Genomic DNA, 15,316 nt, shown 5'->3' with positions numbered 1-15,316 from the left:
CTGTTGCTCTAAGTGTCACATGCATCCGCAGTTTACTAGTTAACACCGGAAATTAGCTCCCATAATGTAATAGTGAAAGGCCACACGGTTTCCCATCAGAGCTCAGCCCTCTGCTCTGTCACATGGTCCACCGTTGGTTTTTTCTCAGGATAGAGGACGGGACAAACACAAGTGGACGCAGAGGAAGATAACGCCGAGCCTCACCTGTTCATAGACTAAAACTGGCGCGAGCATCTTTTCCTTTGTCGCGGAGGTGACTTTTTCTTAATGTTTGTGTTGTTTTGTAGCGCTATGAAGTGAAACTCCGCCATATTCAGCCCACCACGCCCGGAGCACAGCTACCAGGGGTAAAGACTCGCTTCTGCTTGACTAAAGTTGTTGCACAAACTTAATTTCCTCTTCACAGGAGAGGAACGAGGTAATACAAACAGCCTTGAGAATAACGACTTCCTTACATTTACATTTGTTAAACATTGTTTCCAGCTCAGGAGCTCACTATGTTGGCGTACGCAGTGGGAATTCTGGAGGATTTAATGAACATATATTGACTGTAGGATACTCAGAGCTTTTTTTTTTCTTCTTCTGTAACCAACATTATGAATGTGTGTGTACCTCTGAAGGGGAAGTGTTATCCAGGAGTAATGACTCTGATGTCCGTGGGGGCTTGCTGCCTCAGCCCGGAGGCCAAAGAGGCTCGGAGGATCAACGATGAGATTGAGAGGCAGCTTCGCCGGGACAAGAGGGACTCCCGACGGGAATACAAGCTGCTTCTGCTCGGTAAGGGACAAAAAAAAAAAAAAAAGTCTTTCTGTAATACTTTTATAAGAGTATACGAACAGTGCAGTGGTGTTGGAATTGTTCAGATATTAAGCTACTTGAAAAAGCAGTATCAGTCTGTAAAAACACTACATTCAAAATTGTGCGTAAACGTATATAAGTATTAACGAAATTTAAAGTATAATAAAAAAAAAAACGTTACTGCACTGAAATTTTACTTAAGTAAAAGTATGTATATTAGTAATATAATATTAGTATATAGTTATACATAAGGTTTTAAAAGTTAAAGTACCAAATGCAAAAAAATCTAAACAAGCAAACAAAACACCCTAAAACTCATATTGTAAATAAAAGGGGAAAAAACAACAAAACCCAAATAAACCAAAATTGATGATTTGACACTATTTGTACATTTTTGCTGCTACAGTAATACTTTTACATGCAGGACATTTTCTTCCAACCTAGTGTTATTATATTGTGGCATTGCTACTTTTATGTAAGTAAACAATTTCTATAATTCCTCCACCACCATGCATGATATAGATAATTTAAATCTCTTCACAGACACAAAAGTATTCCAAATTAAATAAAATAAATTACTCTGTTACAAATTAAAGTCCTGCATTGCAATTTTACTTAAGTAAAAGAAAGTAAGTAAATTCAGGAAAAAGTACTTAAAAGCTTATAAGTAAAAATACCAAATGCAGGAAAATCTAAAAAAAAAAAACAAAACAAAAAAAAAACAAAAGCAAAATGAACAGCATGCCCTAAAAACACAAAATTATAAAGAAAAGAAAAGAATAGAAACACACACACACACACACACACAAAAGATTTCATACTATTTGTACATTTTTTACTTTTGAATGCAGAACTTTTTCTTGTAACTAAGTATTTTTTTACAGTGGCATTGCTACTTTTACTTAGGTAAACAATCTGCATAATTCCTCTACCACTATGCATGACATAAATAATTTAAAGCCACACACACACACACACACACACACACTCACACACAAAAGGAATAAATAAACATAAAAATCCCTTACTCAATTGGCCTTGAAAGTACTTGAGTACATAATAATGTGTTTGTGGTTGACTACGAACAGTTAATGCGCACTGTTCAATGATGCAGCTGTGTGTGGTCTCAGTACAGGCCACCACAGAAAACTCTTCAGCATTACCACAGCAGGTCCAAAAACATAATTATCATTACAAACAGTAGCATAAGGAGGATTCAGATCCTTTTCTTCAGTGGGACTCACCACAATGCTTTATCGGCTTAATTCACCTAAAACAATTAAAGGTAAAAACATTTATGGATAATTACTGATGCATTGATGTGTAAGTTGCATTTCACTCTCATAACTGGTCGAGGTGGAGCAATTTTAAAATAATTTACAACTGTTGGATTTATCCATAACACTCCATTATTTTGTATAAATAGATAATGTAGTTTGTATGTAAAAATCTTTATTATTAAATATACTATTAATTTCAGCTCTAAGATAAATGTAGTGGAATAGAATTACAGTATTTTCTCTACAAAGTAATGTTGTAGAGGTATAAAATAGCTTAAAATATACCAGAAAACTGTACTCAATTACACCATATGAGCTTCCATCACTGATTATAGAAACACATTAGTCCCAAATGGTAGATAAATGTATGATAGCTGGATTATCTTGGTATGGCGGCCACATTTTATGTGCGTTTTTGTTTGTGACAAAGGACTCATCAGCAATGCTGTGGGTAAGTTTAGGGCGTAAGATGGTCACGCTGGTTATGTTTTTCTGCTTTCAAAAATGATTGACTCACACTGAATGTGTAACCATCCTGTTCGGTTCAGGAGTCAGAGGTGTAGCTTCACTGATTTCCAAACAATGACCACATACATTGAAGCAGTCTTACATTTTTGCTGTGCAATTTGTCTACTATTTTGTTTTGTTTTTTCCAGCATTACATGCTCATCACTTCTCACTAAGCAATCTCTCTAACTGTTGCCAATAAATGCTTTCATTTCAACTTTGTGAGCCACAGGGGGGGAAATGCCGCAACTTCTTTTAGTTCAGCTTTTTACAAGCAGTCGCTGGTGAGATGACAAAATACTGTTTATAAAACTTGACTCGAAGAATAAACATGAGACCCTCGGGGCCCGAGAATAAGATAAAACCCAGACTATGGTAATTCACTTACAGTAAGTCCAAGATTGCATAACAGTGAGACGTGAAAGTCCTTCACATACAACAGAGGTTAGTAATATTCTGTGTTTTTCCTGTTTTCAACACAATCCATTAAGAGATCAAACTAACACTTAATTGTTCCTGATAACAAGTACTGTCTCTGTAGCAAAGAGTGATGTCGCTTATTTCTCTGTAGACGGCTTCATTGTTAATGCTGCAGAGTCTATAGTCACGTTAAAAGCTCTACGGGGCTGTAATTTGGCACATTGGTGCTGTGAGCTAAATGTTAACATCCACATGCTAACACCCTCACAATGACAATGCTAACGTGCTGGGATGATGTTCACCATCGTCATCACTGTATTTTAGATTTTTGCCAGACATCAAAGTATTGGACGAAATGTTAAGAGTTCACCACAGTTAGATATTGAGAGATGGACTGACAAAATGTTGGTTTTAAGCTTTTTAAATGATTTAAATGATTTGTGGACAATCAAAAAAATATATAAAATAATTTTAGTCCAATCCATTAAAAGGTAGGATCAGTATTTTTCTACTTTGGCTTTTTCTTCCATGTTTTTGTGACTACGTGAATAATGGAAATAATGGAAAAATTATATTGGTCCAGTGTTTAGCAAGACCAGTGCAGCTGACAGCGTCAAATCAGGCTGCAATGTAACCACAAGGAGCGTTTGTCAAGCATCAGTTTAAGTCTACTAAAAGTGCTTGTTTTTGTTAACAGTTATCATTCTTAGTATCAAAAATAAAAATTGAAAGGTTCCCTGCAGAGATTGTTTGACTAGAAACAGCCCTGAATATGCCACTGCTAAATCCACCAGACTCCATTTAAAAAAACTGTTATCTTACCATTTAAAAACACACTAAATTCAAAGACAACAGACACAAAGTAGAACTCAAGACAGCAGTCTCGGTTCCTCTCTCCGCTGTTTTAACAATCACCAACTCTAGTCTGGTTGAGATAAACCTTTAACTGGCCCAGACAGATGTGAAAATATGCTGTATCTATAAAAGCTAAAATTTCTATTTATTGAAATGGAGTCTGGTTGGGTTTGGTAATGGTGATATCACGGCAGCTTCTTTTTTTTTTTTTTTTAAATATCTTTTCTGTACCGATCCCTTCCATAACTTGTCAGACTCTTAGAATAAAAATCTAAGCCTGTCAGTGTGAAAAACAAGTACTTTTAGGTGGTCGTAGGCTGACAGTGTAGAAATGCCCCGAATGTTTACACAGCAGCCTGTTTTTCCACTGAACCAGTGTCAGAAATTGTTGTTGTCATTAGTCATTTAGACAACAAAAAGGTCTGAATACTGAAAAATACTAAATTTGTATTGATTTTCAAAGTCTTTTTACGCTGAGCAGCACTGTTTGTATGTGTGTGTTTTATAAGTTAATGTTTGTGATGTTGTGTTTTGAGTAATAAAACTAATAATAGATAAAAAATATCTATATAAAAAATACTGAATGTACCCTTTAAGACAATATGTGTTTGTACAGTAATGTTGTGTATGTGCTGGTGGTTAGGAACTGGTGAAAGTGGGAAGAGCACTTTCATCAAGCAGATGAGGATCATCCATGGCCGTGGATACTCTGACGAGGACAAGAGAGGCTTCAAAAGGCTGGTCTACCAGAACATCTTCACAGCCATGCAGGCCATGATCCAGGCCATGACCACCTTACATATCCCCTACAAGTACGAACACAACGAGGTAGAACAAACTGTTACTTCTTTGTCCTTTCTTTGCTGCTGCACACAGACGGATTGAGGAAGAGCTTTTACCATGCTCTGTCCCAAAAAAGCGCATGCTTGTTTTACTGTCTCAGACACTGACAGAGCCTGCAGTCTGTGTTAGGGTGAAGTACTTCTGGTAATTTGCAACAGTGTTTAGTTTTGCAATCCTGCTGCCAGGGAGTTTAGTCCGTGGTCGGAGCAGGCTGTCTTTTGTCAAGTGCACGTGATGTTACGCTGCAGGCATGTAAAGACAGGTACTCCTGAGACAAATAACAAGTAAGAGACAAAAGAGGAAGGGAGACAGAGAATTCCCCATGAATCATACAGGAATCTGTCTCTGTCATACTAACTGCAGGAGCTTATTAACATAGATTTGCTGGTGCACACAAATTTGGCACATAAGTTAAAGTTTCAGGTAAGGATGAGAAGAGTCCACTGCCTGTGTCCGGTGACAGCAGCTGGAGGGGGGGGGGGTTGTCATGTGGCTGTTGTCGACCTTTTACAGCATTAATTAAGTCTGAGTCAGCACACGGGTTACAATTTCTGTCTTTCTCAGCCTCTGAGTGAGGGTGGTGTTCTGTGTAAGCTCACAGGATGCCAGTGTTTGTCACGCAGCGTGCAGATATTAGTATTGAACGGCAGAGGCTGAAGGTCAGAGAGGTCAAGAAGCCAAGTGACTATTCGCTAACTAGACTTTCGACTGAAACACTACAGGGCTTAACTGATACAGGAAGTGTTGAGTTTGTATTAACAGCATATTGCAGTAACAAATATTTAATAGGGCATATAGGAGCAGATTGATCTCTAAAATAAATTTTAAAGGCTACCTGGTACCTTCTGCAGTTTAAGTTATCAAAGGCCTGTGCCTTGAGTCCACAAATTGGGAAAACACTGAGATTCGAGAGCTCTTTACCCTCTGAGCAGAGGATGAGATCAGCTATCATATTATAGGAACAGTAAATTATTGTTATTGCCATGAAAGTGCTGCCAGTGCATTTATTATATGTTACACTTCGGATACATGATATTAAATTTTTTGCTGATATCCCATCTTCCGATGTAAAGAACTTATTTGGCCGATAAGCAATACCATTATCAATATATCCACTTTTTTTGTCCTCCACCTAATTTGATGATGTGCTAATATTATTGTGCATGCGGATGGTACACCAGAGGCCAACGCTGTTGTATCAAACGTTACGCCTCTCGCCCATGTCACAACTGTCACGCCTCTTTTGCTTTTGCGATTCCAGCATGCTGTCTAAAATCACACACTGGAGTAGTATATTGCAGTGTAGTTACAAGTAAAACTACAAAAGCAGCAAAAAGAGGGGACTTAGCAGCTCTATAGCACAATTTCTGTGAAAAAAAGGGCGAATAACTAAGGTGGGAGGGCTAAGCAAACAGTTAATTGTATGCTTTGAGTATTTGTTGAAAGTAAAAGTGAGTTTTTAGTAAATTGCTAAATTGTTTTGGGGATCCCTGGGGTTGGGGAATGGAGAGAAAAGAAGTAAATAAAGAAGTATGAAAAAAACAGGCTGGCATGGCAGCTTCTAAAGATCTATTTAAATGTGTCCCATCATTTCTACAAAGAAAAGAGTGGGAGCATGAAAGTGCTGAAGCAGGAGCCATGAAATCAATTTTATAAGATGCTCAAAAAGGGAAAGGCATTTGAGGGTGAAATGTTAGAAAAAAAAGAATTAAAAATAAAAGTCTCAGGTTGTTTTGAACTCTCATAAAATCTCCTGTGCCCATTCCAGCCAAACAACAGAAAACAGGACAATTACCTCATATTGTTTCCGTACTATGTGTTGACATACGACAGCAAACGGCTCCTTAGATAGTATTGGTTTTATTGGAGTTAACAGTATTGTAATAAACTGATTATACTCATTTACAGTGTGTAAAGATGTATTTTATAACTTTCAAATTTACAACTGTATAGCATCGCATAGACATTTGTATCATGGCAGGGTCACAATATCTTCTTTATAACTGTATTAGTGGAAGATACCATCAGAACATCAAACACAGCAGCCAGTCAACAAAATGACAATTGCAGTATATCTGCAAAAGCCTGTTTATTGATGTGAAGTTACTCCTCCCCTGCGATAATGCCAAAGTCCCGGGCAGCAGTAAATAGACTCAGAATATGACCCATGAGTGAACATAAAAGTACTCCAACCAGCTTGTGCAGAATTTTACAAGTGTTTTCTGGCTCAAAGATTGCTCTGTGGGTGAAGAACTGGAATGCAGTCAAGGAAATATTTATTATTAATCGGACATAAATCAGGGCAGTGAGGGTAAAATAGAAAGATCGGGAGTTCCAGGAAGATGGAGGACATCGCTTTACAAATCCAGAAAATGTGGGTTGTGTGTGTGTCTTTATTTTATGTTAAGTGTACATTTTAGTGTACATTAAAGTGTATTCTTGAGCTGCAGCTCATCATTATTTTCACATTTGAGTAATTTTCTATTTGTTTGCTCTACAGAAGATCAGTTAACCGTCACAAAGGTGATCAATTGTTTTGTCAGATCAAACATCCAAAACCCATAGAAATTAAATTTCATGTAATATTCAGAAAAGGGAAAGCAACAAATTTGAAAGAGCTGGAACCATCAAATATTTGGTATTTTTGTGCTTGAAAACAAAGACTTGTTGAGTTGCCATTTAATTGTTGCAGCTCTAGTCTACAAATGATGTGATCCAAGTCTTGCTGATGACTCAGCATACAGGTTACATAACATAATTTATAAACATGCATTGTTTAAAAACATGCAGCAGAAAGCCCAAAAATATAGTTACTTTGAAACTTGTGTGAATTGGCTCGATTTTTTTCAAAACATGAGAAGAGGGTGACGAGCAACTTAACAAAAAAATGGCCCAAAATTTGCAAGAAAACTACCGGAAAATATATAAAATAAAAATAATAAAACAAAGAAGTTAAAAAAGCAACAAAATGATCTCAAGACAGTGCTTAAAAAAAATCCCCTTTTTTTCAATGACATAATTTTAAATATGTAAAGACCATTTTATGGACATTTCCCTTTGTCTTTTGATCATATCTAATAATCCTCCCTTACTAGTTTCCAGCTAATTTCTCTGATACTTTTTAGTTATTTTTTGGAGTTTGCAGGACATTTTTTGCCTCATTGCTCATTTTGTTTTTTTCCCATGTTTTTGAAAGAAGTAAAACCATTTTATTTTCACATTTACGAGGTTTAAATGTTAGTGGGAGGTGTTAAAGGGTTTAAGGTGCAATGTGTAATGCACCTTAACTAATTTGGGGCAGCGACACTTTGTTTCTGTCGAAAAGAGGTCATTTCTGTCAAGCGACACTGATCAAAAATCTAGAGCGCCAAAACATGACTAAGGCTTTACTAAGCTCCCAGGAAAGCCGCTCAGTCAATTTTTTCCGAGTGGCTACTCATGGTATTGCATTTTTTGGTATTGCAAAAAAAAATCCCTGTGGCCCAAAAAGCATTTTCCCCATTATAGCTCTGTCTAGTGTGAATTTTTGATCAATGGATGTTTTATATGTAAAACTTTTCTTGAGCTGAAATAAGCGATTTAAAAATCAGGCTGGGCAACCGGGAGAAACACGACTGTGCATATTCAGTGGGTTGTGCATCTCTGCAACATAATACATCTTTGGCGTAGTGTCAAAATTGTTAGTTAAGTTTTCGAATGTTTTAAACTAGAATTCTGCCAATATGTTAAACACCGCACCATGAAGCTTTTAATGATTTTTATCTTCCATAGCTCTACAGCAACAATGCATGAAAACATAAAGTGATATCATCATAAATCTCTATATATTTCTCTTGGATTATCTCATTAATTTCAGTGTGTCATTCATTTGTTCTTCAGACAAACGCCAGTATTATCCGTGCGGTTGATGTGGAGAAGGTCACAACATTAATGAACCCTTATGTGGATGCCATCAAGAGCCTGTGGAGCGACCCGGGGATTCAGGAATGTTACAATCGTAAGAGGGAATACCAGCTCTCAGACTCAGCCAAATAGTGAGTGTAAACAGAAACTAATAACTCCAGAGAGGTTGCCAAACAGTTTCCATTGTTTCATCTGCTAGTTGTCTGTTTAATGTGCTCAGAAGGCTCAGTGATTATTCCATTTAAGGTTGACAAAAGGCTTAAAGGCAAAAAAAAAAACCACCATTTAAATTCTCACTTATATTCAAGTGGCTGAAGCAGAAACATTCATGATGTGAATATACAACAATAATTGTCTCCCCTGTCCTTTTCCTGTTTTTTAATTTTTTAATATTTTTTAACTCTGGGTTGTCCTCCTGTGTTAACAGCTATCTGAATGACATGGACCGAATATCTGATACAGCTTATCTGCCAACGCAGCAGGACGTCCTGAGGGTCAGGGTGCCTACAACAGGTATCATAGAGTACCCCTTTGACCTGGAGAATGTGGTGTTCAGGTGAGTCTTTATCCCAGAGTGGTTACATTGTAGCCAAGGTCATAGTCAAGGTCATAGGCTGCCTCCATATTACTACGCTTTAGATTTAACCAGTATTTCCACGTTTCAGCTAGGCATCCTTACTTATCCAGGGTTTTAGCAGCCCGTAAATGCAACAGTTTGGAAACGCCGATGTGGACACCCCCGTTCGTTTTCTGATTAACGCTATAAGCCATGACGTGTTTTTCTCTGATTGGTTATGCCCAAGTCATGCGACCATTTTCCGGAAGAAAAGACGCTACATCAGCCAGTGTGTATCTATAACAAATTACAGGCTTGCTGACCTTTTTGTCTCTGATAGCAACTGTTGTGCAGTTAAATTCTGCATTTTATCTGGCGACCACCCGAGCAATGCTTCCTGTTACACAGTCTCTCACCTGCACAGCGTACCTGAATTGTCAGGTGATATGTGATGACTGAAAACTTTTTCTTTAGCGCCCCCATGAGTATTTTTTGTAAAATGTGTCATCAGCTATAGGTTAGATTACCACTGAAGTTGGTGTATACATTCGTGCCCCTGTCAATGGTCAATGTGTAGGATTTAGGAGGATTTACTGGCAGAAATGGTACATAATATTCATAACTATGTTTTCATGAGTTTATAATCACCTGAAACGAGGAATCATTGTTTTTTTGTTACCTTAGAATGAGTCATTCACATTTACATCCAGAACGGGCTCCATGTTGTTTCTTCAGCAGCCCAGACAAGAAACGACAAACTAAACACCGGCTCTAGATACGCCCATTCACGTTTTTGTGTCAGCTATCGTACTTCTTCTTCACAGCAGAGGGGAGAAGTTTCAGTTGGTTGCAGTCTGCAACCTCATCACTAGGTGCCACTAAATTTGACACACTAGACCTTTAATTTTTGTAAAACTAATGACATTCACATCAGCCTTTGTATTCACTGCTACTAAATGTCGGCATGGTGAACATGTTAAACATACTCATCAGAATATTTGCATTGTCATAGTGGATGATGGCATGCTCAAGGCTCAAGGCACCTCTGTGCTTAAGTGCAGCCTCACAGAGCTGATAGCCTGGCTGCAGACTCTTAGTCTTGCTTCTTCCTGTGTAGAGCTTAAAGAGCACAGTTGTGGGAGTGGAGGCATGAGTCGGAAGCCATTATGTCTTGTTAGTCTTTAATAGTCTTGTTGGAGCACAGCTGGACTTCGTTTAATAATTAATTGTCAGAGGTCCATGGACTTGTTTGGCCCATTTATACTGTATCATCACAATATTCATTAGCAGTGTCAAATCAGGCCAGTTTTAGAAGTTGGTTTTGTTACTATATTAATGAATTACACTAAATTCGGCTTTTTTAAAAATCAGGATATTATATGAGGAGGTGAAATTTTCAATTCCCATGATCTAACCTTGATGCCATAAACGGAAATGATGACAGTTTTCTCGAAATGTAGTAAATCCATTAAAGTCTCTCGATTTTCGGATATTAGGTAATAAGACTTAAACAGATAAAACTCAGATATGAGTGACTGTTTGTTTGTTATTTATGAGAGGGGAGGGGTGGTGCAGAACGTGTGAGGTACTTAGGATATATTTTTAAGCACTTTCAACTTTAAGTGGTTATGTTTTGTATTTATTTTAAATATCATCAAAACCCCCAAAACAGAAAGATGTTTTCTTGTGGTCTTAATGTCTGTGTTATGAATGATCGATTCTCAAAAAGCTCTTATCATATTATCTATATTAGGGACTCAATCATTTAAATAATCATTTTAGCCCAGCCTTAAATACAAAAATTAAAACTGGCTGTTTTTTTTTTTTTTTATTTAATGATGTCTTGAACCTGTTTCTGTAGGATGGTGGATGTGGGCGGCCAGCGTTCAGAGAGGAGGAAGTGGATTCACTGTTTTGAGGAAGTCACCTCCATCATGTTTCTTGTGGCGCTCAGCGAGTACGATCAGGTCCTCGTCGAGTCCATCAATGAGGTGAGATGCTGCCTAAAAAATTATCTGTAACAATTACAATATGTCTCTTCCTGTATATGTTTGTTAGTCTGTTCGGGGGAAAGAAAGGGGCTTACTTTGGAATAATTTTCACCAAAAAAATCACCCGGAGGGACAAAAAGGGACATTTTTTCTTTTGTTTGAGGCCAAACCTGTTAGGTGGAGATATTGACCTAGATTTCTACAAAGTCCAGCACTAGTCTGGTTTCTTTCTCTTTCTCTCTTTCTTGTCGCAATGGCAGACTTCATCTTGTCCCTCTTTTGTGGCAGTGTGCATAGAGCATCTGCAGGGGGAGCTCTTTAGTCGCTCTGTTCAGCAGCGTGCACCACTCAGAGCGGCTCGCTCACTTGATGAAATTACAGCCAATTGAGTTTGCTCACACATGCAATCACTGCTGAAGTACTGCTGTCTAACACTATGTCTGGTTCCATATTTCTGCTCATGCTTTAATGTTTTTTGTCACGTGTTCATTCACAGAATCGCATGGAGGAAAGCATGGCCTTGTTCCGGACAATCATAACTTACAAGTGGTTCAAAGAGTCCTCAGTCATCTTGTTCCTCAACAAGATCGATTTACTGGAGGAGAAAATCATGCATTCACATTTGGTCGACTACTTCCCTGAATATGATGGTAAGAAGAAAAGTGAATTCTAGAAATGCAGCTGAGCATTATGGTGTTTATGGTTTGAATGCAACACCTTAATTAAAAATCTGTTCGGGATAGCTGTGTCTTTGATGTGACATTTTTTTAAAAGAAAAAATATGATTCCCTCCTGAAAGAAATGTCTTTCTTGTACAGATGAAAAAAATGTTAAGCAACACAACACAATCTTAGTTTATTTAAATTTTGCTGCTACAGCCCACCGTGGTCTGGTATGACCAGTATTTTATAGTGGCTGATGTTATCGTTAACCAGCAATATTACTGTGTAGCTGACCTGCTGAGTATTTGCACAGGCTTTATATATATAACTGACTATAAAGATAGACAACAAGTCTCCACTTCCTCCCACTTAAAGAAAACGAAGCCAAAACTGCACTGGTGACTTCATTCAGAGCTGGAGTCTGCGCATAGGGATCTTTGTGGTATTGGGTTGCCACCCACACACCGTGCCGACCAGTGACGAGCGGCACCATTGAACGCGAACACAGTGATTGGTACACACAGCTGTCAATAATGGCTTCAAACCCTCTTTTTTAATAATCAAAAAACAATTTAAAATCAGATTTATCCAAAAATTAACACCTCAACAAACATCAGTGTCATCAGAAACACCTAAAATGACAGAAACCATCTTCTAGTTTTGTCCACGTCCCGTCTGCTGATATAGAGAGGGCAGGGTTTATGAATTAAATTGCAGCCAGCCACCAGGGGGCTGTTTTGACTTCACTTTTGGGGAGCTGTCATGCTGTCCAGTATTGAGTGTAGTCTGTGGTCATACAGCTGTTGCAGGAGTTATTAAATTGTTAAAGTTTGTGTTACTTTCTCTTTCAAAAGTCACATAGTCTCACTTAAATGTTGCATGCAACCATTTGATATTCTAGCTCTAGCCTGTCTTATATTCTTGAGCTTTTATGTAACTACTGAAAATACTACAGTGACCTTCATGTGCTGTTCCTGCCCTCTGTCTCCCTCCACCAGGTCCCCAGCGGGACGTCAAGGCAGGAAAACAATTCATCCTGGATATGTTTGTCAGTCTCAATCCAAACGAGAAAAAAATCATCTACTCCCACTTCACCTGTGCCACCGACACAGACAACATTCGATTTGTCTTCAGCGCGGTGAAGGACCACATCTTGCACACCAACCTGGAGGTCTACAATTTGGTTTAAAACGGACGTGTTGCCGCTGTAATTCAATCGGCTTTGTACAGCTGGCAGTCCGGAGAGCTCTGCGGTGATTCAGTTTGCCTCACACTGCTGCTGAACGCTATAATCCACAACAGGAAATTGAGAAGCTACAGAGCTTGTCGCCAAATGACTGTACTACTGATGTATTTCAAATTTTCCTGTTAGGCTCTTTGGAAATGGATGTCTCCAGCTATAATGAAGTGTGTCCTAACAATTAAAGCACTGCCTTAGTAAGGAGTCTATTATAGTATGCACTCTGAAATTTATGGAACTCATTGCGAATGAGCAGTAGCGGTATAAATGCACGTGGATGGATTGAGAGGGGGGAAAGTATTTTAGTGGCCTCAAAAGCCTCCGAGGACTTGTAATGTACTAGGTCTCTCCTTCAGGGAATCGGTGGAAGTGAATGTAGACTAACTGCAATGCAGCACATCACATCACTAACCCCAGTTTGTCGTAGTTTATCATTTTTTTGTTTTTTTTTAAGTTGAAAACTGTTTAAAATACTCGAAATGCTTAGTTTGAGTCTTGACTTAAGGGGAAATGGAGTAATAATTAACACTAATGTGTACATTTACTTTGCTATTTGTGCTGATATGCTGTATGTGTCCGTCACTTAGTTGGGTGTTATATCATTTCCATAACCTCATTTCAAAAGACTTTTCACTTTGCATTTATCTGTGATGGCATTATTTAGTCTTAAACCACTTTTTTATTGAGCACAGCATTAATTTTTTTTATTAATGTAATTTAACAGATTTTAAAGGGAATCCTGCTGTCACGTCTTTATTTTGTCAACGCTGTAGAATCAAGCGTTCATGCAGTTCAGGGACTACTTTAAGTCATTTTCTTGCCTAAAAATGGCTGTAGAATCTGCCCCATTATTTATCTGAATGTAAATATAACGGTACATTAATGGTACACAATTTTCACCCTTGCCTGCATCAAGGTCAGTGTTTAAAGGCTAACTGCTGAAGAGACTACCATGTTAAATAATCTCTGGAGTATTACACTAGTGCATTCCTGATCTTTTTTTTCCTGTTCAAGGGTATGAAATGCATGAATAAAAAGCTAATGAGAGCACATCCATGGCACTAATGTTTACACGACCCCTTTTTCTTCTTGTTAGAAATAATTACAGCCTAGTCTGAACGGTTTAATTCATGGTTCGATTTCACTGTCACTGCGATATCTTAATGCAGTCTTCGTGTTTTTAATGTGATTGGTGTTAATGAATAGACATTTGCTGCTCAGTTTTTCTTTGTCTCTGTGTGTTTACTAACCAGCTCCAGTACACTGATGGTTTACCATTCAAGTGTTTGTCTTCTTGGCTGCTCCATCAGCTCATCTGGACCAGTGTTGGTCCTGAAATCCTCCTCTGTGATACATCCATCTGGCTGGAGGCTGCAGCAGCACTTCTGTTAGGGATCCATAGTTTTAGTGTTGTACACAGGGATATATAGTGTGGCAAGGTACTTTTATTTTTTAAGGAGAACAGACACACAGTAATGTGGCAGCAGTACATGACATGAGGCATGAGGGTAAACAGGGTCTTTATTGATCCCTTTTAGGTTTTATTCAATCCAGATCCAGCAAGTCTATCATTCTGCATGCAAACACAAGAAATTATCCACCGTACATCCTAGTGTATACAAGGGCTGCAACTAACAATTATTTTCAATATTAATGTGATTCTTTGATCAATTGATTTGTCTGTATGACAGAAACAGCCAAAAATGTCAAATCACTATTTCCCTCATAAAAACTGCTGTAATGTGAGAATAATGACTCAAATAAACAATTCATAATCAACATTCAGAGGGGAATAATTTTTAATCATTGTTTAACCCTTTAAAACCTGGGTAAATTGGCTTGATTTATTTTAAAACATGGGAAGAAAGCAAAAAGAAACTTAAGAGGTAAAAAAGCTGTTAGCAAAAAGAAATTCAAAAAAAGGCGTAAAAAAGTTGAAAAAAAATTACAAGTATTTAAAATAATTTTAAATATGTAATATATGTATAGTATGTATATAATATGTAATAATATATGTAAATATGTTCTTTTTTTACCAAATATTTTTTTCCTAAATGTACTAGTTTCTTGAAATTTGTGGACTATTTTTTACCAAGTTGCAAAATTTCTTGTCCCCTGTGTTGTTGTTGTTTTTTTTTTTTTACTTATTTTATTTTTTCAAATAAATCACACCACTTTGCCCAGGGATTCAAAGTGTAATCACGTCATTAGGTGTTTAGTGTAGTTATTGCACCTCCATTATGTTTTTGACCTTATTGTGG

The 15,316-nt window shown here is 37.7% G+C and overlaps 1 protein-coding gene across 2 annotated transcripts; it reads left to right on the top strand.

Moving 5' to 3' along the window:
* Positions 1 to 67: 67 nt before the first annotated feature.
* LOC121960007 (guanine nucleotide-binding protein G(q) subunit alpha-like) lies at positions 68 to 14,278 on the top strand. Of its 2 annotated transcripts, none has more exons than XM_042509593.2 (8): positions 68 to 418; positions 621 to 777; positions 4,504 to 4,688; positions 8,583 to 8,737; positions 9,034 to 9,162; positions 11,024 to 11,153; positions 11,650 to 11,803; positions 12,814 to 14,278. In XM_042509593.2, the coding sequence occupies exons 2-8, from the start codon at positions 642 to 644 to the stop codon at positions 13,002 to 13,004; spliced, it is 1,080 nt and encodes a 359-aa protein (XP_042365527.1). In that variant the 5' UTR covers positions 68 to 418; positions 621 to 641; the 3' UTR covers positions 13,005 to 14,278. The 2 variants fall into 2 exon arrangements, with proteins under 2 accessions (XP_042365527.1, XP_042365526.1); XM_042509592.2 differs by having other exon boundaries at positions 69 to 347.
* Positions 14,279 to 15,316: the final 1,038 nt, after the last annotated feature.

This window comes from Plectropomus leopardus, chromosome 20 (assembly GCF_026936395.1).
Source record: "Plectropomus leopardus strain MGB_pleo_1.0 chromosome 20, ASM2693639v1, whole genome shotgun sequence".
Taxonomy (NCBI): Eukaryota; Metazoa; Chordata; class Actinopteri; order Perciformes; family Serranidae; genus Plectropomus; species Plectropomus leopardus.
The sequence above is the reverse complement of the archived record's forward strand: the minus strand, read 5'-3'. Positions and strand labels throughout refer to the sequence as shown.

What these genes read in the sequence shown, in the direction of transcription:
- LOC121960007 (XM_042509593.2), top strand. Translation starts at nt 642, where the DNA reads ATGACTCTGATGTCCGTGGGGGCTTGCTGCCTCAGCCCGGAGGCCAAA. An exon ending in TCGTCGAGTCCATCAATGAG is followed by an intron (nt 11,154 to 11,649) that starts GTGAGATGCTGC and finishes GTTCATTCACAG; the next exon opens with AATCGCATGGAGGAAAGCAT. An exon ending in CTACTTCCCTGAATATGATG is followed by an intron (nt 11,804 to 12,813) that starts GTAAGAAGAAAA and finishes TCCCTCCACCAG; the next exon opens with GTCCCCAGCGGGACGTCAAG.